This window comes from Chelon labrosus, assembly GCF_963514085.1.
Source record: "Chelon labrosus genome assembly, chromosome: 20".
In the NCBI taxonomy this organism is placed as follows: domain Eukaryota; kingdom Metazoa; phylum Chordata; class Actinopteri; order Mugiliformes; family Mugilidae; genus Chelon; species Chelon labrosus.
Genome location: NC_140353.1, coordinates 13,808,665 through 13,826,921, shown reverse-complemented (window position 1 = coordinate 13,826,921; position 18,257 = coordinate 13,808,665). Strand labels below are relative to the sequence as shown.

Sequence of the window (18,257 nt, the reverse complement as noted above, 5' to 3'; positions counted from 1 at the left end):
ACCGCGTTTGTCGCCTTATTTTATTTTGAAACGTGCAACCATTAAGTCGGATGTTTACGTTTCCATGGAAACGAGACGAGGCAAATATTCACTTGCTAGTAAAAACTCTTCAATATCCACTTTGTTCGGATATTAACTGTGATGGAGGACGTAGCTGCGGGGCTGAGCAGCTTCTCTTTTGAAAGAGGGCTGACTGAAGACGAGAAGAAGTTTCTTCACCTTCGTGCGCGCTCGGCTGGACGAACATTTTGCGGGTGCGCGCACGCAGCTTTCATGTGCGAGCTCATGCACTCACTGAGGTAATCTACTTGTAAGCCTATTTAAAGTGTCCGTGCTGTTCATGAATAGCTTTACAGAAATGACTTTGTGTTAAAGTTTTAAGTCACCTGCAACTTATCCACTTTTATATTTAGAGGTATTATCAGAAGGCACACTGCAAACAGAGACAAGTTGGATTCAGGAGATGACCGTGAACTCTGTGTGGGGATACTTGGGATGGGTCACCTTGGCAGACAGTTGCTCCAAACCCTCCTTCAAAAGACCACCATCAAACCATCACAGATTAAGATCTCCACTAGAAGACCGGGATCAGCAGGTACACTAGAGGTGCCTGTTATTCTCTTGTTTGCAAATTAAAAGCCCATTTTTGTCACATGTCACAAAATCTTAATAATCGGATAATGACACAAAAAGACATGGTTCATGTTGGAAAATTACAATTTTGAGGCATTTGTACTTCCCTGAGTATTTCCAGTTTATGCTACTTTATATTTCCACTCGATGAGAGGGAGATGTGATTTGACAGCGTTAGTCATTAAAGCTTAAAATGTAGACAATATAACAAGCTTCTAAAATTAAGTACATTGTTCAAGACAGTGGTTTCCGACTCTCTTGGCTTCTGATGTCATACAAAAAGCAGTTGTGAAGTGGATCAAATAAGCCCCCCAGAATCTACAACAGTAACATGCTGCTCACACACTGATGCTTCAGTGTTAATAATCTAATTTATGTATATAATTATCAATGTGTATAATAATGATTAGATTATTTACTTTACTAATACATTCACTATATTGTAGGATTTAGATTTTGAATGCACTATTAAAATCTTTTACCAGAGTAAAGTGCTTATTCTGCTACTGCAGCTGCTTACATTATTGCAGGAAGTAAAAACGAAAAACTTTGATAAGAATTGTGAACAGGCCACTCGTTCATATGCAGTAAATAATGCAGCCTTAACCATTCATCACAGACGGATATATACATTTACGCTTTCCAGTCCAAACAAAAGAAGAAATCATTTCTAAATGCTGGGAATACATGTATTTAAGCTGCTGCCGTGTGCTCAGTTTACACGGTGAATAGTTTTGCAGGTCATGGCTGTAAAATATTCTCGAGTTAATGATTGAGCACGTGTTGATTTAACTAAATTGCACCTTGAGCTCACTTCCTTCTGGAAATGTTAAGATCCTGTTATATTCTCTGTTTCAGTGGAGGTTGTCCAGGCAGGAGTTGAATGTTTCTTTGACAATCGCAGACTAGCAGCGTGGGCAGATGTGCTGTTCCTCTGCTGCCTGCCCTCTCACCTCCCCAAAGTCTCTGCTGAGCTCCATTCTCGTCTGCCAAAGCACTGCCTCGTGTACAGTTTCACCTCTGCGGTGCCTGTCACCAGGTGCTAGCACACCCGTACACACATACGAGTCATATTTTTGTACTTTTAGTCAATCAGTCTTTCTCTTTTGTTTCAGATTATCGGAATTTTTTGGCCACAAGCACGTCCTGAAACCGCAGTATGACTTTGTTGTTTGTGACACTGCAGACATGTGGCTGTCTTGCACTAGTCGGAACACAGCTTTGACAGATTCCTTGCTGATGGAGGCTTCCTGTCCTCTGACAATGAAAGGTGTGTCATGTTTCATTTCTGCAGACTTCAGCTTCTTTCTGAAAACCTCAATTTGAAAGTGAAACATTTGATACGTGCTGCAGAGAGACCGTCCTTCATTTGCCTTTTCTGTTATTTTTATTGCCGATGCTGATTTGTAATGTTTCATCCATGTGTAGGTGGCATCTCCCTGGGACTGAAATGGGTGTGTGCAGTGTTGTACAGTCTGTTGAATATCTGCACGTCTGCCAGTCTGGGATCCAGTGAGGCTCTCTCTTTGATAAACGGCATATTCAAAGAGAACCCTGTGGAATTGAATGCACAGAGTTTCATAAGTTCATCTTATGCATCTTCACTTTGTTCAGACGAGTGAGTAGTTCAAGCGTCCCAAGTGGTTTATGCTGCACGGAAAACAGAAACTGTCATATAAATATTGAAAGGAAAAACAAATAAACTAATGCAAATACATTTTCTTTTATTTCCACTAAGGCCTTTTCCCTGGATTTCACTCACTGATGCCCAGAGCAAGGAGACGCCGTTGCTGCGCTTTCTGTCAAGGAGTGAATCTATGCAACAGTGCATCTCTGCAGCATATAAATCACAGCTGGGAAGTCATTGCGCAACTACTTCCTAATGTAGGACTCACTTTATTATCTAACACTTAGCCATGGTGTTGTTTTTATGTGTTGTTTTGACCTACACAGTTTAATTAATATGTGAAAAAATAATAAAAAAAAGATCAGTTTATCACATATAGCCAATGAAACGAGAATGAAAAGGAAATGGTAACAAAAAAATATATATTCTATAAAATATAAAATAAAATAAAATAAAACAAACGTCTTTTTTACAGTTTGAGCATATGACATTGTTGTATATTATTATTCTTTTAATAAATAAATATTTCTTATTCAGGAGGCTGCCTCAGAATAAATCTGCACTTTCGCCGATTTTCGTCAACACTCGCGAAAACACGGAAGTCTCAAAAATTCACGTCTTGTTTTTTCCCCTGTCAAGCAGTAGCACTGTAGCATAGAGACCCGTCACATGATTGCAGAGACATGGAGGCGCACTTCCCACTGGTCTGAGTTGATTTAAAGTACAGTCGTGGTGTCAGACCGTCAGATAACCAGCGTGCCACCGTGGTAAGGTAAAGTTTATGTCCTCAGTTTAGGATGTACTTTTACTGCTGGCTAGACAGCTAACGGGAGCTAACCAGTTAGCCAGCTGCAAGCTAATGTGAGTTTACCAAGATGGAGCTAGCTCATGATACACACACATATACACATCATTCGTCTGTATGATGCAGCTATTGAATTATACGTAAGTGTGGATGTTTTACAGGGTTCATTTGTGCCAAACAGCTGTTATTTAAGTTTATCCAAGCCTGCGTTTATCCAAGAAGCTAGTTTGAGCGTTGCCATCCCTCTCCCTCCCCGTGGTTGTAAGGGGCGGGGTTTCATCCCTTCCAGCCACGCACACTGAGGTGTTTGTCTTGTCCTGACAGCCATGGAGAGACTAGAAGCTACATCGGAGCTCCAGTCACGGCTGTCATCCTTGTCCATCTCATCTTTCCCCGGAATCACATCCAAACAGAGCGACATCAGACCACTGGACAGGTAACCTGTTGCTATAGAGAGTGTCTCATATTTAGACAGCTACTGAAACGAGCTGATAGCTGATACTTCTTGCATCTCAATGTTATCACCATATAAATATATTTAGATTTCTGCTTTGTCTTCACTTCAGGCTCCAGAATACAAATCTGTCAGAAAGCTTTACTCAGTCCAAAAACCAAGCTGATATGGATGAAACCAAGGAGGACTCAAGACAGCTTGCTGAGGTAGTTGATAATCGGGGATATACAGTTGAGTGCCATTTCTGTTTAATAATATGTGTGTTCATTTTAAGGCTAATGAAGAGGCCCCCGCTGAGCTGGCCCTGGGGGAAGGAGGCGAGGAGAACAACAGCGCTGGGAGCTGTCAGCTCTCTGCTGAGATGAAAGGTGAGGACCTGCTGAGTGTGCTATTATGACTGCTGCTTTGTTTCATCTGTGATTTGGATTCGGATGTTTCATAAATGTGTTGCTGATGGCATACAGTGTAGTATATACTTCTTAAAATATTAACTCTAAGATCGATAAATAATTATCAGAGGTGCCGCTGTAATCGTACTGCTGTTTGTTCCTTCCAATCGCAGCCCAGCTGCCGCCCCTGAACCCCCCAACAACTTGGACATCTGCTGCGCTGAAGGAGCTAAAGGCAAAGCTCAGAACGGAGAAGGACAGCATGGTGACGGTGTACCGAGGCGACATCATGACGGTTCACGTGCCCACCATCCCCGAGGCCAAGAAAGTGTGCTGGGAGTTTGCCACAGACGGTTATGACATTGGCTTCGGTATATACTTTGACTGGACTCCCGTGACGACCCGGGCCATCACGGTGCACATCAGTGAGTCAAGTGATGACGAAGATGAAGAAGAGGAGATGGAAGGTGAGTTGGCGTCTGCAGCTTAGAAACAGAATCATTTTTTTTCACTTGACGGTTCTGCAAAAACGTATCAAATACTTTGTTTTACATGTTTCGCTCGACTCGTTGAGACAACGTGTTGTTGACCTTATGTAATTTCTGTTTCAGCGCCTATCACTAACGGAGATATTGAGAAGGGCTCCAAAACACACACTAACTCAAACTTGGCTGAAATTCTGCCTGTGTACCGTCAGGACAGCCATTTGTTAGTCCAGGCAGGGAGCCACGATTTCCCAGGTGAAGGCACTTACCTCCTAAAGTTCGACAACTCCTACTCCCTTTGGAGAAACAAAACTCTTTACTACAGGGTTTATTACAGTGCCTGAGATGCCAGTCTATTGCTTATGAATGTATAATTTACAGAAGAATATTACTCCTATGAACAATGAACTATTTTTGATTCCTCTCTCTGAAAAAAAAAATATGAAATTATAATATAAAATGTTAAATATAGGCATAACTATTTTTTATCACCATCAGCTTGTGTTGCCACACGTTGAATTGATGTATACTGCTTCTAAATGCATCATTTGCTTCAGTGTCTTGCTGATAATATATATATTTGAAGAAGCCCTGCATATGTGCCATATTCCCATGTATGCACTGTGCTATTTGGTCAAGTGCCGGTCATAAAATATATTGTCCTAACATTTCTATGGTAGCAGTGATCAGGGAACTACCTGCACAGAATATATTTCCTCAGGCATGGTGCTTCTTCTTTCTGAGTTTTTCTGTTTTGTGTGTGTGTGTGCACCTTTTTTTTTTAATGTTGCCTTTGTTGTTGTCACATGTATTTATGATTCGGCCTTGTAGCATAATGTATTTTTTATCTGTATTTGAAGAATCTAGTCATGTGATGATCAGAATATAATATAAAAGCAGACATCCAGTCCACTGTCATCTTGTTGGTAAAAGATAGAAGTTGAATGTGCTGAAGCAGAGCGTGCTTTTTATGACACAAATAAAAGCCCTCCCTTATCATGCAAAGCTCTCATTATGTAATATAGATTCAATATTTACATTTGCGTTGCCCCCCTTTAATTAGCCATTTTGGAGGTAAGGACAAGTTGTAATTGTCCATTTAAATGTATTTTGTGCAAAGGCCTATGTGAGTGAATATCACTGTGTTTGTTTTGAATATCATCTGTGCATCGGGACACACTTCAGAGTCAATCGTGCTGAATAGCTTCATTCCATTTTTATTTTGTGAAATCGATGCTTCTGTCACCTGTGCGCATGTTCCCAAAGATGTCACAGATTTGGCTGCTAATGTCGTATACAGTGTAAAGCAACTTTCTGTGTTTCCTGTACTGTTCCTTCACTGTATGTTATGATGACACTTGTTCCTGAAATTTATATTCCACAATAAAGAGAAGATTATCTATGTTTCTTTGTGATTCTTTGTTGGATTGGTTGAGTGATCATTTGTTGTGTAGACGCTGCACGGTTAACTTGGGAAAAAGGCATAGTCTCTCAGACAAATCGTCCCATTCTGCCCTGTCATTTCTTAACAGCCTCCCTGCAGATCCAGGATTAGAAGCGCTTCAGGAGGGTCCCTTGTGTTTCCATTAAATTGTGGCAGTGGGGGATTGATGTAATTGTTACAGAGGTGCTGATGAAACTGGGATTTATTTTCAGCTCCCCCTGAGGCCTGTCAAAATCCTATGTTACATCTAGTCCTGGTCATGCTTTCTAAAAAGCAATAAGGCAAACATAAATGTTTGGCTTTAAAATACTGTAATAATTCACCAACACACACACATACACACACGTGTTTATGACTAGGACTGTTTGACTTAATTTTTACTTTCTTGTCCCCAGATCTCCTGTCAGTGGTCAATGTTGTGGTTGATCAGTGTAGCTTCACTCTCGCCACTGAATAGACAACGTATAATAAGACGTAATCAGACAAGTTTAGAAAATAAACAACAGGAATAATTACTAATTAAATAATTAAAATACCAGTCAAATCCTCAAGTTAATAAAAAGATAGAATCGTTTTGTAATATAAATTAAAACTATTTAATAAATTAACAAATCACCTGTGCACGTGCCTTAATTCCTGGTAGCGTATTAATTGTGCCGCGGACTCACGTGTGCGTTTTCACTAAGGCCTCGAGTTTGACTCGGCCAATCAGAGATTAGTACAGGACTTCCAGGTCGCACGAGAGGTCTGCAGGATAGTTGCATCTCCACTCGTTGTTGGAAGAGAAACAACATGGGGAGGCTCAATTTTTATGTCCTTTGGTCCCTGCGTGACGCCCCACGACAGTTTATAAGGTATGTCCTTTTTTAAAAAAAAAAAAAATCTAAAAACACTCGTTTTCACACTGAGAACACATTCAGACTGACTGGGCCTCACCCCCTCCGCAGCAAACGTAACCGAATGTGCTTTCAAGTCCACGTCCCGCTGCCTCTTCCCAAGCAGCTGGTCATCTTTGGTCTTGGAGAATGGAAATGCAGCGAGACAGTTTCAGTCGAGGTTCTGGTCAGGGCAGACGTAGAACCCCAGAAAATTGGGACTCTGTCCTCTGAAGTAAGGTGCGTGGAGGAGACACTTGTCACATAATTGTTTGTAAAAAAAAAAATTACATTTTCTGAGCTGGTCTTTGACCTCAGGTGCCTGACCTGGGAAGGTGACTGGAGTGCTGACATGGCTGCAGAGAGAGGCAGGAGAGGAGTTTATGGCAAGATTGTGCTCACAGTGTGTGAGGTATGAATTTTTCAAGCGAAAACACTTTTTATTTAAAATGTTCCTGTCTTAAAGGACGTAATTCGTGGGGGGTTTGTGGCTGATACTGGGTTCCGTTTCATGCAATGACTTCTGACAAGCAGCCGCAGGGCAACACGGGCGTCTTCAGCAGCACCCCTTTGGTTGAGAGAAAATGTCTGTTCCCGGATCAGCATGATGTGTCCGATCTCTCCAGCACGCTACACAAAAGTGTTGAAAATGAAACGGTGAGATAAACAGGGTGCAACTATTACTGAGGCAAGCCACAATTTTAGTTTTGATGGGTCACAGTTGTTCAAATCTTTACAGATAACGTCAAACTTGTCACAACTGGGCGAGAGCGTTTGCTGTGCTGAGATCCAAGTGAATAAAATAGACACAAGTGACTCTATTGTGGTGAATAAACCTTCAGTTTGGCCCACGGTGAGTGTCACGGTTAAGAATTTATTAATGTCTGCTTGGGAGTTGGACTGTGATATGCTCTGTGTGACTTAAAGGAGAAGACACCCAGACATGCAGTCATTAGTAAGAGAGTCCACCTGACATGGAGCTCTGAGGACATGGACAGTCTCACGGAGGACATAGACCAAGCTTCAACCCCCAAGAAAAGGAGGCTGTGCAGGATGAACAGCCAAGAAGAAATGACTCTGCAGATAAAGAATGAGGACAGAGAAGGTCAGAATCATAATCTTTACATTGTCTGCAGATGTGACTGCACTAAATGGGTTTTGACAATCTGTACGATTAGCTTCAGTGTGTCCGTCGAAGCGCTGGAGCCATACTATGTGTCTGAGTGACTCTGATACAGCCATCCTCATCGGAGGGGAAACCTCAGATCAAAACTACTGCAAGGACTCGCTGTGGAAGCTTGAGTTAGGTTAGTGGGGTTTGTTGAATGTTTGTTGTATTAGTCTGTATTTATGAAGAGATGATTATTAAGACAAACCAGAAATCCATCCATCCATTTTTCAGACAATGATTTCTGGTTCCCCGTGAACTCCTCTGCTCCTGGTCCTGTACCAACATGTGCCAGAGGACACACTGCGACCTACGACCCAGACTCTAACGCAGTCTTTGTTTACGGGGGCCTGAGGGAGGGTCAGCGCTGCAGCGAGCTGTATGTCCTTAATACTCTGACCTGGAAGTGGAAGCTTGTCACTGTGGGTTTGTTGGAAGTTGCTAACATATCCTTCTTATTTAAAACTTACACACACATATGAACTACTCACTTTCTTTGCTGCATTTATGTTTTTACCTCCTTTTTAAGGCAAAAGGGAATGTTCCGAATTTAGCCTATCACTCTGCAGCCTTTTACAAGAAAGAGCTTTACGTCTTTGGAGGTGTTCAGCCAAGCCATTGTTCCGGAGATAAATCCTGCAGTAATGCTCTATACATCTTCAACCCAGAGTTTGAACTCTGGTACCAGCCCATCGTGGAGGGGGACAGACCTCTGCCTCGGTTTGGGTCAGTCTCCTTTTCAAAACCACTTCAGTAAATGTACTCTAAATGGCGTCCTAATTTCCAGGAAGACTAATATCTTACTTCTTGAACAGACACTCGACCACACTTCTCTCTCAGAAGTTGGTCATATTTGGTGGAAGGAAGTCTGCTGTTTACCTTAATGATCTCCATGTTTTAGATCTAGGTAAGATGACGATTCAGCTGACTGCCTTTGTTGATGATGTTGTGTCCATGTTTGCACTGATTGTTGAATTTTCCTCACCGAGTGAAGGATTCATGGAGTACACAGCTGTGAAGTGTGCGAACATGCCACCACTGCCTCGAGGGTGAGTACAGGACTAATCAACCTCGATAAATGTCATAGATGTAACCATCTGGCTTTACTATTTTTGGTGCCTCAGACAGAAGTGCGTTTCAATTCAATTAGATTTAACACAAAATATATGTTGTGAGACAATTATACCGTCTTCTAGCACTATTTACTGTGCTTTTTAGTTTTAATATAAAAAGATATATATTGGGGAAAATATATCTGGATTTAGAAGTATAATGACACAGTTTAATAATGGATAGGTTTCATGCAGCAGTCCCAGTGTCAGACACCAGGATTGTAATTAGTGGAGGTTGCAGTACGATTGGAGCCCTGCAAGATGTCCACATCTTTAACACGGGTGAGTACTGATCCTTCTATAGTTATTGTCATTTGTGAAATTTCAAACTGTATACATGGTAAACAAAACCATACCATCATTGTGATCCAGCCTGGTCCATACTTGTTCAATAACATCTGTATTTGACGCCAAGACAGAAATATTATCTTGTTTTTCAATGTGAAGCAAATCTTGACGCATCCTGCTTTGTCTTCCTCTCAGATACCAACATGTGGAGTTCAGTGGCGTCGCCCCTGCTCTGCTCCAAGCCTCGTGCTGGACACAGCATGCTAAATTTGGGCTGCACCATCCCTACAGATACTGAGCAGCATGGGCAGGATAATATCAATATCCAGTTCACCTTGCTGGTGTTTGGTGGCTCAGATTGCTCTGGTTCATTTTACAACGACACAATCAAGTGCACAGTAGAGGTTCCTGGTGACAAGTGATCACATTGAAATAGTGGTGTGATCTGACAGAATTTACATTTGGTTGTTTTGTTTTGTTTGTCTTGTATATTGTTCGTATTTACTGTGATTTATTTTAATGTTGTATGAGTCTTAAATAATCTCTCACCAGATTGGCAGTGTGCTGTAAGCAGTGATACAAGAGGTTTTGCTTCTTGCATAACAAATCTCTGATCTGCATATTTTACACATTACCTCATGTCCCTTTACCTCCTCTCCATGTATCTGTGTGACTTCTTTAGGGAAAACTGTTGAAATGAGTAAATTTAAGTCAAAATTAAATTTGATATTAAAATGCTAATATTTTAACTAAATGTTTGCTTGTTCTTTAAAGGAACTGAAACAGGATTGCTTTCAAATCTTTTTATTGAAGAACTGTAAAGCATGAATATGTTTAAAGCTGCAGAGCTGCTGATTTATGCACGCATGTCAGCGGGAGTATCTGGTTGGCAAGATGGGTGGCTCACTTTGAAAGCTTCAATCTCAGCTAAGGTTTGATGTAACCTTTTGATAGTTGGATATTTCCCGACGTCCACTTTGAACCTGCAGAGATTAAAAACACAGCATTAATGCTTCTTGCTTGATGCGTTAGAGCTTCAGCGGAGTCTGGACATATTGGATGGATTTTATATAAAAAGGTAAAGCAATGCAAAACGTGCTTTATTTGCTTCATGTTCAAGATGCCACAATGAAATGTCTGATTACATACCTCTCTGCATTGTAGACTTGTGGGACCAGACAGATGTCTGCCATGGAAATCTAAAGGGAAAGCAGTGAGTAGCATGAAAAGCCTCTGTTGTATCATCCAGCTGTTACTCTTTGATATGAAAGTCACGCTCTTACCTCATCACCGACACAGTATTTCCCTGCTGTTTGCTTCAGGATTGGCTCAAGAGCTGGGGGAGAACAAAATCTGTGTGTGAATCACGCTGATAATATATAGCTGTAAAAACTGGGATAGGCTTCCACCAACATTCAAATCCCCGATCAATGAAGTGATGAGACCACTGCATCTTCTCTGCTCCGATTTTCTGGATCACGTACAAATTCTGAAATATCCAGGAATGATTGACTGTTAAGTACATGGTCTTGTGGTGTTGGGGGTGTGTTCTGAAGAGATGCCCATTTAAACTGCTTCGGAAATCACTTTAAACTGTGTTATGCTCACCTGCAGAGGCTGTATCCCCGAGGCTATGATGTCGCTAATCATCCGAACCTGGGCACATTTCTTTGGGTCTGCGGGCAGGAGGCGAGGTCCCGGCCTGGTCTCGTCAATGTACTGAATCACTGCCAGCTATGCAAGTGAAAGATGACGCATTTGCTGTAGTATTTGAGTAGGTGAAATAAAATGCAGTTCTGTAAAACGACATAGATGGAGCGTTCAGACTCACTGACTGACAAAGGGTGATGCCATCAATTTCCACTGCAGGCACTTGTCTCATGGGGTTTAAAGTTTTGTACTGCTCTGTAAGCTTAGGCACGTAGAGAACGATTATCAGGCCGATGCAAGATTTCAAAACTTAATAACCTCTAACACTTTGATATTACTTCAGCACAATGTTAAAGTCCTAAAATACAATGGTTTATTTTAGTTTTATACTTTACCTGCTGACCTCCATCTTTGATTAGATTGACTGGAACCTGATCATATTCAATGCCTTTAAGCGCAAAAGCTGGTGTGCAAAAACAAAAAAAACTAATTATGATCTTGCTGACATCCAGATGTTTTAGATAACCGCTAAGCAGAGTAACTTTATGGCATGACTTACCAATGCGAACTCTCCAGCTGCAGGAGCTTCTGAAGTATCCATGCAGTATCGGCTAAAAAAAGCCAGAAAACAGTAAAGAGTCAGTCTGAAAATGGTCACAATTCCCTCTTACATAGACATATCCAGTTTCTTAGTTCACCTTGGTTTGGGTTGCCATAGCTCTATAGTTTAAGCTCAACTACAGTGAATCCACTTTTTCAAGCAGTTTTTTCTCCAAGGGTTCATCCACTATGAGCAGCCAATAGGATGTGCTCCCTAAACTCCCTCCTACCCCCTATTTGGTTCATGACTAAGCAGTATTTGGTCATCATATGGTTCACATCAAGCAGCACACACACACACACAGCAAACATCCAGCAGTGTTATTACAGTACCTTGGCGAGGCAAACAAACGTCAATTGCATTGTCTAAGCTGTGATAACGTTTTATTTATTTATTTTTTTAGTATAAGCTTAACTGATTGCTCATAAAGTTGTTTCTACAACGAGTAAATAACGCCCTGTAGCTCTGCTAGGAGACAGTTAATGGGGAAAGTAGCTTCAGCGTTTTTTTAGAGGATCTTTAGGACGCAGTTGAACTCCTGGTTGGTTGCATAACTTCCTGGAACAGCCTAATTCTTTTAGCCAATGGGAAGTCGAGTTCCTTGGGAAAGGCGGGACTATAGTGAATATGGTGGTTTGTGATTGGACAGGACGTGCGTCCAAAAAAGAATCTTGACGCCGTATTTATGGGAGTGCGAACGTGTAGCCAATAGCAAGCCTCTGTTCTCGTCAAGTCCCGCCCACAGGCAAATACATCTCCTGAGGTAGAAAGTGAAATTCCCTGGCTGACTGTTGTCTTCTGCTGGCCACAGGGCTACCTGCGTACCTGGTCAAGTCAACATTAAATGTCCATCATGGCGTCAACAGCATTAAGATCAGCCCTTAGGACAAAGGTAAGATTTAAGGTTTTAAACTCCCTCAGTTGCAAATGGCGCAGGAGGTCATTCCCATTGTTTACAAAATGCCAGTGTCATGTGCTGCAGAGTTGCTTTGCAAACTGGATTATTTCACATGAACAGAGTTAAATCCACACGTTTCCTCTCTTCAAATATATTCAGAGGAACTGTAATGTCCTTGTGACTGTAGCTTTCTTGATAATGTGCCACTATTTATAAACTGATTTACTGTATAACTTGAAGCAGTTTAGTCAACTAATTCTACAAACACTGCAAAAGTCTCATTGTGCAAAAACTGGCTGCACTGCATTCATTCTGTCAGTCCACTCCACTCTGCTTGACTTTGTCCCCTTCTCATTACTCCACACTTTGTAGTTGCTCATTAATCTTGAGGGCCAGCAGGTTGCAACTGGAAGCAGCTGGTTGTCTGCACTTAATGTTTCACAGAGTGTGTAAACCAAACTGGACGCTATGAATATGAATTTGATGATCTGACTCCCCGCAGGTCCCCCTTAAAGTCGGCCGTATGTGCTACTCCTCCTCCTCAGTGGTGAGTGGAAACCTTGCACCCTGAATTGTCAGTCTGGCGTGTCATTCAACGATGATTAACCCGCAGACATGATGTAATATCTCCATTCACAGCCCACTACCAAACTGTTCATTGATGGGAAGTTTGTCGAATCCAAAACGTCAGAATGGCTGGACGTTCACAATCCTGTAAGTCTTTCACCTGGCCTGGACCAGTGGGCTATGTTTGTCCTAATCCTCACTGCAGCAAAACTATTTGGAGTAGCTTAACTAGTTACATGTTATATGATGTATGTCTTTCTCTGTTGGTAAAACTACAAATGTGGAAGTTTGAGTGGATCCTTTGTGTTGGACTAACACATCTAAAGTGAAAGTGAATCAAGAAATAACAGTCACATTATCATAATCTTTTGCCTTTATGCCTTTTTCCCCTCTATTTGCAGGCTACCAACGAGGTCATTTACCGTGTGCCCAAAGCCACCCAGCAGGAGATGTTGGCTGCTGTAGACTCGTGCTCCAAAGCCTTTCACTCCTGGTCCGAGACCTCTATCTTGACTCGGCAGCAGATCTTCCTGCGCTATCAGCAGCTTATCAAGGACAATATCGTAAGTCAAAGGGTCACAAACTGTAAGGTGTGCTCAAAACTGAAAAAATGCTGAACTGTTAATGCTGAACACCATGTCACATTTGAGTTCATTAGCCTTAAAACTTACCACATCAGTTTAGAGATTAAATAAAATCTTGAGCTAAAGCAGAAGGGCTGACGTAAACATCCTCTTGTGTTTCAGAAAGAACTCGCCAAGTCCATCACGGTGGAGCAGGGAAAGACCCTTGCAGATGCAGAGGGGGATGTGTTCAGAGGATTGCGTAAGTTCATTTGAATCACACATTTACATAGATAATTTTTACAGAGGGTGAATGTTTGCATTGTTATGTAGGCTATTACTTTGAGGTTGGAACAACTGTTAATGAATTATAGTAAGGCTGTACGTGGGAGAACCAAAAGAAATGAAGATCACTCAATGGACCTGTTGAGTAACGCATTACTTCAACCCAATCACCACAGAGTTAAACACCACATCTTGTTTTACTTATAGTAGTTGATTACTTAACAGGCAAGAAATTATTTATGATCATTTAGGAATTTGTATGAGTGAAAAGGTTGTTGTCCTGGAAAAAAATAAATAAATACAACTTTTACCCAATAGTTCTGTCTTTCAAACACAAATTACAATCTATGACTTTCTCTTTCCACCTGAATTAGTCAATAAGATAATCTGGACGTTTGTCTTTAAATAATGAATTATTGTTACGAATGTTGTCGTCATAACAAATTCTGAACACAGTCAAGTTAAATTAAAGAGAAAGTGACTTGCATGAAGTCAGCATATTTGGTATTTGTCTCAAAGCAAAGTATCCTCATCCTGAACTCATGTTGCATGATGTGTTGTGTTCACACCTCTCCTCTGCAGAGGTCGTGGAGCACGCCTGCAGCATCACCTCTCTGATGCTCGGCGAAACCCTGCCCTCCATCACCAAAGACATGGACACTTACACCTTCCGCCTGCCCCTCGGGGTGTGCGCTGGCATCGCCCCCTTCAATTTCCCCGCCATGATCCCTCTGTGGATGTTCCCTATGGGCATGGTGTGCGGCAACACATACCTGCTGAAGCCTTCGGAGCGTGTGCCGACGTGTACCATGCTGTTGGCTAAGATGCTGCAGGATGCCGGCGCTCCGGACGGAACGCTCAACATCATCCACGGCCAGCATGATGGTAAGAGTTGGTCTCTGCTCAAAAAATATCCAGATAAGGCTGAGAGCACTTCAAGTCAAATTTTAAGAAAAAATGGTTTGGGAGTTAGAGACACACTAAACATGACATCTGTCACTTTTAGCTTCGACTCAATCAAGCTTTTTATTTTCTTTGGGGTGGTGGTGGAGTTAATTGATTCAGTATTGTACAAATGTAAAAGAGCAAGCATATCTCAGCATTTCAAAATCTAAGCTTAAATAACTTCTGTTGCAATCGATGCAATCTATGGTAATTACAATGTGTAGGTATTCTCTAAATCACTAACAGCAATGATATCATTTGACAAAATAAGAATTTAGATAACTGTTAATTAATATTCTGTCGTACCATACCAGGTATTGGGCATATTAGTGATTATTGATTATTGTGGTTGATTAAAAGACTTTTAAAGAAGATTATGAGATCAGAAGTTCATGACTGTCTTTTCGCCACAGCTGTGAATTTCATCTGTGACCATCCAGCCATCAGGGCAATCAGCTTTGTTGGCTCAAATCAAGCTGGAGAGTATATTTATGAGAGGGGTTCTAAAAATGGCAAGCGGGTCCAGTCCAACATGGTGAGTGTCAAATGATAATGAAACACAAGTTTGCAGTCTGAGGCTTTGCTGCTTATGTCCAGAAGGTGGCAGCATTGGTCAACACATCCTTCTAACTGGCAAATGTACAGATCAGAGAAACCATAGTGCAGCTGTGCATCACTGCTCAGAATTGTGAATTAGAAGTTTTCTGTTTATATGAGTTGAGTCCATAAATCCTCTTGGTCATGTAAAATGTGGAACAAGTTTACTGTGTATCATTTGCAGGTGATTTGTTTGTCATTCCCTGATGTTATGTTCTTACTTGTAACTAACCAGTCAGTGGCTGTAATGTTGAGATCAAACGTTACAAGGTTAACCACTTCTTGTATACTGTAGGGAGCCAAGAACCATGGTGTGGTGATGCCTGATGCCAACAAGGAGAATACTCTGAACCAGCTTGTGGGCGCTGCGTTTGGGGCTGCGGGTCAGCGTTGCATGGCTCTGTCTACAGCCGTCCTGGTGGGCGAGGCGCGGAGCTGGCTGCCGGAGCTGGTGGAACGTGCCAAGGCGCTGCGCGTGAATGCAGGTACCACACCCGTCACCCCACCCTTCACCTCCGTCTCTCCTGAGCCTCTTCCCCCAAAGGGCCGTTGGTTTAGTCATCTCGGGGCCACCCATGCCGCTCTAACCTCACCTCTCGCCTTATGCCGCGTTCTAACTTCTCTCTGGAGTCAGCTGGGATAGAGGGATTGTTGAGTCAGCCATGCTGCAAATTTGTGGGCAGATCTGCGGGCCAGGCCTAAATGGCGGTTTTGAGCATCAAATCGTCGGAGCAAGGGAGTCGATGTGAAGTAAAATGGAGAATATCTCCCGGTTTAGAGTGATATGGAGTTTAATTTGTGTTCTACACAGGAAACCCGCAAGTATCCATTTTGAAGGGAGTGCCCCACTGTGCCCCTCGTCCTGGCTTTTGCATGCTTGTGGTACAAGACGTATCTGAATGTCAGTTCCCTTAATGTGTTGTAACATGTAACGTTATAGCTGGTTGTTTTGGGGGCCCTACTAGGCGACCAGCCTGGGGCAGATGTGGGGCCTCTGATCTCTCCCCAGGCCAAGAACAGAGTCTGCAGCCTGATCCAAAGCGGTGTGGATGAGGGAGCAAAGCTGCTCCTGGATGGCCGAAACGTCAAGGTCAAGGGTTACGAGAACGGTAACTTTGTGGGACCCACCATCATCAGCGATGTCGCAGTATGTGGTTTCATATCTAAATATATTATATCTCATTTTCACTTGTATAATAAAAAGCTTCTGCTTGCAGTAATAGTGATTTCTTTTGTGCTCTTAACAGCCTAACATGAAGTGCTACACTGAGGAGATCTTCGGGCCTGTGCTGGTTGTTCTCGAGGCAGACACTCTGGATGATGCCATCAGTTTGGTCAATAGGAATCCCTATGGCAACGGCACAGCGATCTTCACCACAAATGGCGCCACTGCGCGCAAATACACTCACGAGGTGGATGTGGGCCAGGTGAGTGGCTTCAGCCTCCAAATGTGTTCCTCTGTTTTGGGAGAAAGGAGGCATTCACATCCCTGCGTCATGTCTGCACGGCTTCTCAAGCACGGAGCACATCATATTTCTGTTCACCTTCACGCACTTTAAAAAAAAAAAAACAATTATTTTCCATGTCAAGCATACCCTTGTTTGCTCCCGACCCTAAATACACACCTTCAGCAGCCCCCTTCCCTCCACTTCCCCACCCATCAAGACTACAAATAGCTACAGCAAATATGTGTCTGTTGAATGAAAACAGGGGGACATAAATACATTTTTCCGGGTAATATTCAGGGAGGGGAAATCTTAAGATTAAAACTCAAAAGGGATTCCTAGCGTCCTGTTCGACAGTCGAGCATAAATATGGCCAGCCTTCGCCCTGTTTGTTTGCCTGTGGAGCCTAGTTATGCCCTGTGTTTGCTGTTCACATGTCGGGGAATGCTGCGCAGGCCATGTGCTGTACTCCCGTCCAAACCTCCATGCAACAAACATCTACTTTTCACTTTTTTTTTTTTTCCCCGTCCCTGTGCACCTTCGCCAAAAGGCCTTAGTGTGTCCAAAACTTACTCCAGCTGTTTCAGACATTTTAAACCAAACGCAACTTGCCTCTGTTGCCTTCATAACAAAGTTTTATTTGGCTTTTCTTCCCTTTCATAATTGTGTAGTAAGCTTTCAAAACATCAAATGTAAGCTACTGGTTTAGCTTTGTTTAGTGCCATCATGTAAGTTTGTTTTTTAAACGGCATGGATGCACCACATCTCTCATCTGCTGCATCTTACTCATCCTAGCAATTTAGAATCCCAGGGAATTGTGTTACAAAGCTTACACTTATGGAAATGAAAGGGGCAATACTTGTTTTCTGCAGGTTGGAGTCAATGTCCCCATCCCTGTCCCACTGCCAATGTTCTCCTTCACTGGATCGAGAGGATCCTTTAGAGGGGACATGAACTTCTACGGGAAGCAAGTAAGAATCAAATAAATATGTCTGATTGTTACTTACCTATAAGAAAAGTACAGAGCGGAGGTTTGATGTACATGTTTTTAATCGTTCTTCTCCTCCAGGGCATCCAGTTCTACACACAGATCAAAACGGTGACCTCACAGTGGAAGGCTGAAGACGCCACCTTGAAAAGTCCTGCAGTCACCATGCCTACGATGGGACGCTAAAACAGAAGACGCCCTTCTTCCATATACAAAACAGACTTCTATGTTCAGTGTGAATATTTCATAAAGTTATGAAAGAATATTACTCTACCCTACTGGAAGACTTTGTATTAGATGTGTGTGTTTATAAAGATTGTGTGCAAATCCACACATCCTCTATTGCCAAGATTTTAACAGTGATAAGGCTCTGTACAGATGAAGCATTGTTAAATTTAACACCAGTATTAAAACTCTTTAGTACGTACCACGTAGTGT

The 18,257-nt window shown here is 42.2% G+C and overlaps 5 protein-coding genes across 9 annotated transcripts; 4 read left to right on the top strand and 1 right to left on the bottom strand.

Moving 5' to 3' along the window:
* Positions 1 to 90: 90 nt before the first annotated feature.
* On the top strand, positions 91 to 2,516 carry noxred1 (NADP-dependent oxidoreductase domain containing 1; the record flags this gene model as incomplete). Its single annotated transcript, XM_084568690.1, has 6 exons — positions 91 to 299; positions 414 to 595; positions 1,492 to 1,672; positions 1,749 to 1,903; positions 2,062 to 2,251; positions 2,372 to 2,516. Exons 1-6 carry the CDS (start codon positions 142 to 144, stop codon positions 2,514 to 2,516), a joined length of 1,011 nt encoding a protein of 336 aa, XP_084424816.1. The 5' UTR covers positions 91 to 141.
* Positions 2,517 to 2,887: 371 nt separating this feature from the next.
* Positions 2,888 to 5,797, top strand: tmed8 (transmembrane p24 trafficking protein 8). 2 transcript variants are annotated; one of them, XM_084568677.1, is made up of 6 exons: positions 2,888 to 3,027; positions 3,390 to 3,501; positions 3,632 to 3,725; positions 3,794 to 3,887; positions 4,082 to 4,375; positions 4,520 to 5,797. In XM_084568677.1, the coding sequence occupies exons 2-6, from the start codon at positions 3,392 to 3,394 to the stop codon at positions 4,735 to 4,737; spliced, it is 810 nt and encodes a 269-aa protein (XP_084424803.1). In that variant the 5' UTR covers positions 2,888 to 3,027; positions 3,390 to 3,391; the 3' UTR covers positions 4,738 to 5,797. The 2 variants fall into 2 exon arrangements, with proteins under 2 accessions (XP_084424803.1, XP_084424804.1); XM_084568678.1 differs by having other exon boundaries at positions 2,888 to 3,032.
* A 711-nt stretch (positions 5,798 to 6,508) lies between these two features.
* LOC311505636 (uncharacterized protein) lies at positions 6,509 to 10,001 on the top strand. 3 transcript variants are annotated; one of them, XM_084569308.1, is made up of 13 exons: positions 6,509 to 6,691; positions 6,785 to 6,952; positions 7,031 to 7,124; positions 7,244 to 7,369; positions 7,452 to 7,565; positions 7,646 to 7,817; positions 7,891 to 8,019; positions 8,115 to 8,302; positions 8,410 to 8,606; positions 8,696 to 8,787; positions 8,875 to 8,929; positions 9,177 to 9,274; positions 9,476 to 10,001. In XM_084569308.1, exons 1-13 carry the CDS (start codon positions 6,630 to 6,632, stop codon positions 9,700 to 9,702), a joined length of 1,722 nt encoding a protein of 573 aa, XP_084425434.1. In that variant the 5' UTR covers positions 6,509 to 6,629; the 3' UTR covers positions 9,703 to 10,001. The 3 variants fall into 3 exon arrangements, with proteins under 3 accessions (XP_084425434.1, XP_084425432.1, XP_084425433.1); XM_084569306.1 differs by having other exon boundaries at positions 6,519 to 6,691; positions 7,640 to 7,817; positions 9,476 to 10,000; XM_084569307.1 differs by having other exon boundaries at positions 6,522 to 6,691; positions 7,247 to 7,369; positions 7,640 to 7,817; positions 9,476 to 9,999.
* Positions 10,002 to 10,114: 113 nt separating this feature from the next.
* Positions 10,115 to 12,051, bottom strand: gstz1 (glutathione S-transferase zeta 1). Of its 2 annotated transcripts, none has more exons than XM_084569312.1 (9): positions 11,864 to 12,051; positions 11,490 to 11,541; positions 11,326 to 11,393; positions 11,112 to 11,192; positions 10,889 to 11,014; positions 10,694 to 10,769; positions 10,564 to 10,616; positions 10,430 to 10,479; positions 10,115 to 10,263 (listed from the first exon to the last, which is right to left on the bottom strand). In XM_084569312.1, exons 1-9 carry the CDS (start codon positions 11,891 to 11,893, stop codon positions 10,137 to 10,139), a joined length of 663 nt encoding a protein of 220 aa, XP_084425438.1. In that variant the 5' UTR covers positions 11,894 to 12,051; the 3' UTR covers positions 10,115 to 10,136. The 2 variants fall into 2 exon arrangements, with proteins under 2 accessions (XP_084425438.1, XP_084425439.1); XM_084569313.1 differs by having other exon boundaries at positions 11,629 to 12,049.
* Positions 12,052 to 12,283: 232 nt separating this feature from the next.
* aldh6a1 (aldehyde dehydrogenase 6 family, member A1) lies at positions 12,284 to 18,246 on the top strand. The gene is made up of 12 exons (XM_084569309.1): positions 12,284 to 12,423; positions 12,932 to 12,976; positions 13,069 to 13,143; positions 13,398 to 13,559; positions 13,743 to 13,821; positions 14,427 to 14,729; positions 15,203 to 15,324; positions 15,682 to 15,871; positions 16,352 to 16,533; positions 16,634 to 16,813; positions 17,704 to 17,802; positions 17,901 to 18,246. The coding sequence occupies exons 1-12, from the start codon at positions 12,376 to 12,378 to the stop codon at positions 18,003 to 18,005; spliced, it is 1,590 nt and encodes a 529-aa protein (XP_084425435.1). The 5' UTR covers positions 12,284 to 12,375; the 3' UTR covers positions 18,006 to 18,246.
* The last annotated feature ends 11 nt before the right edge of the window (positions 18,247 to 18,257 follow it).

What these genes read in the sequence shown, in the direction of transcription:
- tmed8 (XM_084568677.1), top strand. Translation starts at nt 3,392, where the DNA reads ATGGAGAGACTAGAAGCTACATCGGAGCTCCAGTCACGGCTGTCATCC. An exon ending in ACTCAAGACAGCTTGCTGAG is followed by an intron (nt 3,726 to 3,793) that starts GTAGTTGATAAT and finishes GTTCATTTTAAG; the next exon opens with GCTAATGAAGAGGCCCCCGC. An exon ending in TGAAGAAGAGGAGATGGAAG is followed by an intron (nt 4,376 to 4,519) that starts GTGAGTTGGCGT and finishes TTTCTGTTTCAG; the next exon opens with CGCCTATCACTAACGGAGAT.
- aldh6a1 (XM_084569309.1), top strand. Translation starts at nt 12,376, where the DNA reads ATGTCCATCATGGCGTCAACAGCATTAAGATCAGCCCTTAGGACAAAG. An exon ending in GATCAGCCCTTAGGACAAAG is followed by an intron (nt 12,424 to 12,931) that starts GTAAGATTTAAG and finishes GACTCCCCGCAG; the next exon opens with GTCCCCCTTAAAGTCGGCCG. An exon ending in AGCTTATCAAGGACAATATC is followed by an intron (nt 13,560 to 13,742) that starts GTAAGTCAAAGG and finishes CTTGTGTTTCAG; the next exon opens with AAAGAACTCGCCAAGTCCAT.
- gstz1 (XM_084569312.1), bottom strand. Translation starts at nt 11,893, where the DNA reads ATGCAATTGACGTTTGTTTGCCTCGCCAAG. An exon ending in CGGGGATACAGCCTCTGCAG is followed by an intron (nt 10,770 to 10,888) that starts GTGAGCATAACA and finishes TGGATATTTCAG; the next exon opens with AATTTGTACGTGATCCAGAA. An exon ending in CATTGATCGGGGATTTGAAT is followed by an intron (nt 10,617 to 10,693) that starts GTTGGTGGAAGC and finishes GTTCTCCCCCAG; the next exon opens with CTCTTGAGCCAATCCTGAAG.
- LOC311505636 (XM_084569306.1), top strand. Translation starts at nt 6,630, where the DNA reads ATGGGGAGGCTCAATTTTTATGTCCTTTGGTCCCTGCGTGACGCCCCA. An exon ending in AAAGAATGAGGACAGAGAAG is followed by an intron (nt 7,818 to 7,890) that starts GTCAGAATCATA and finishes CTGTACGATTAG; the next exon opens with CTTCAGTGTGTCCGTCGAAG. An exon ending in TGTCCACATCTTTAACACGG is followed by an intron (nt 9,275 to 9,475) that starts GTGAGTACTGAT and finishes TCTTCCTCTCAG; the next exon opens with ATACCAACATGTGGAGTTCA.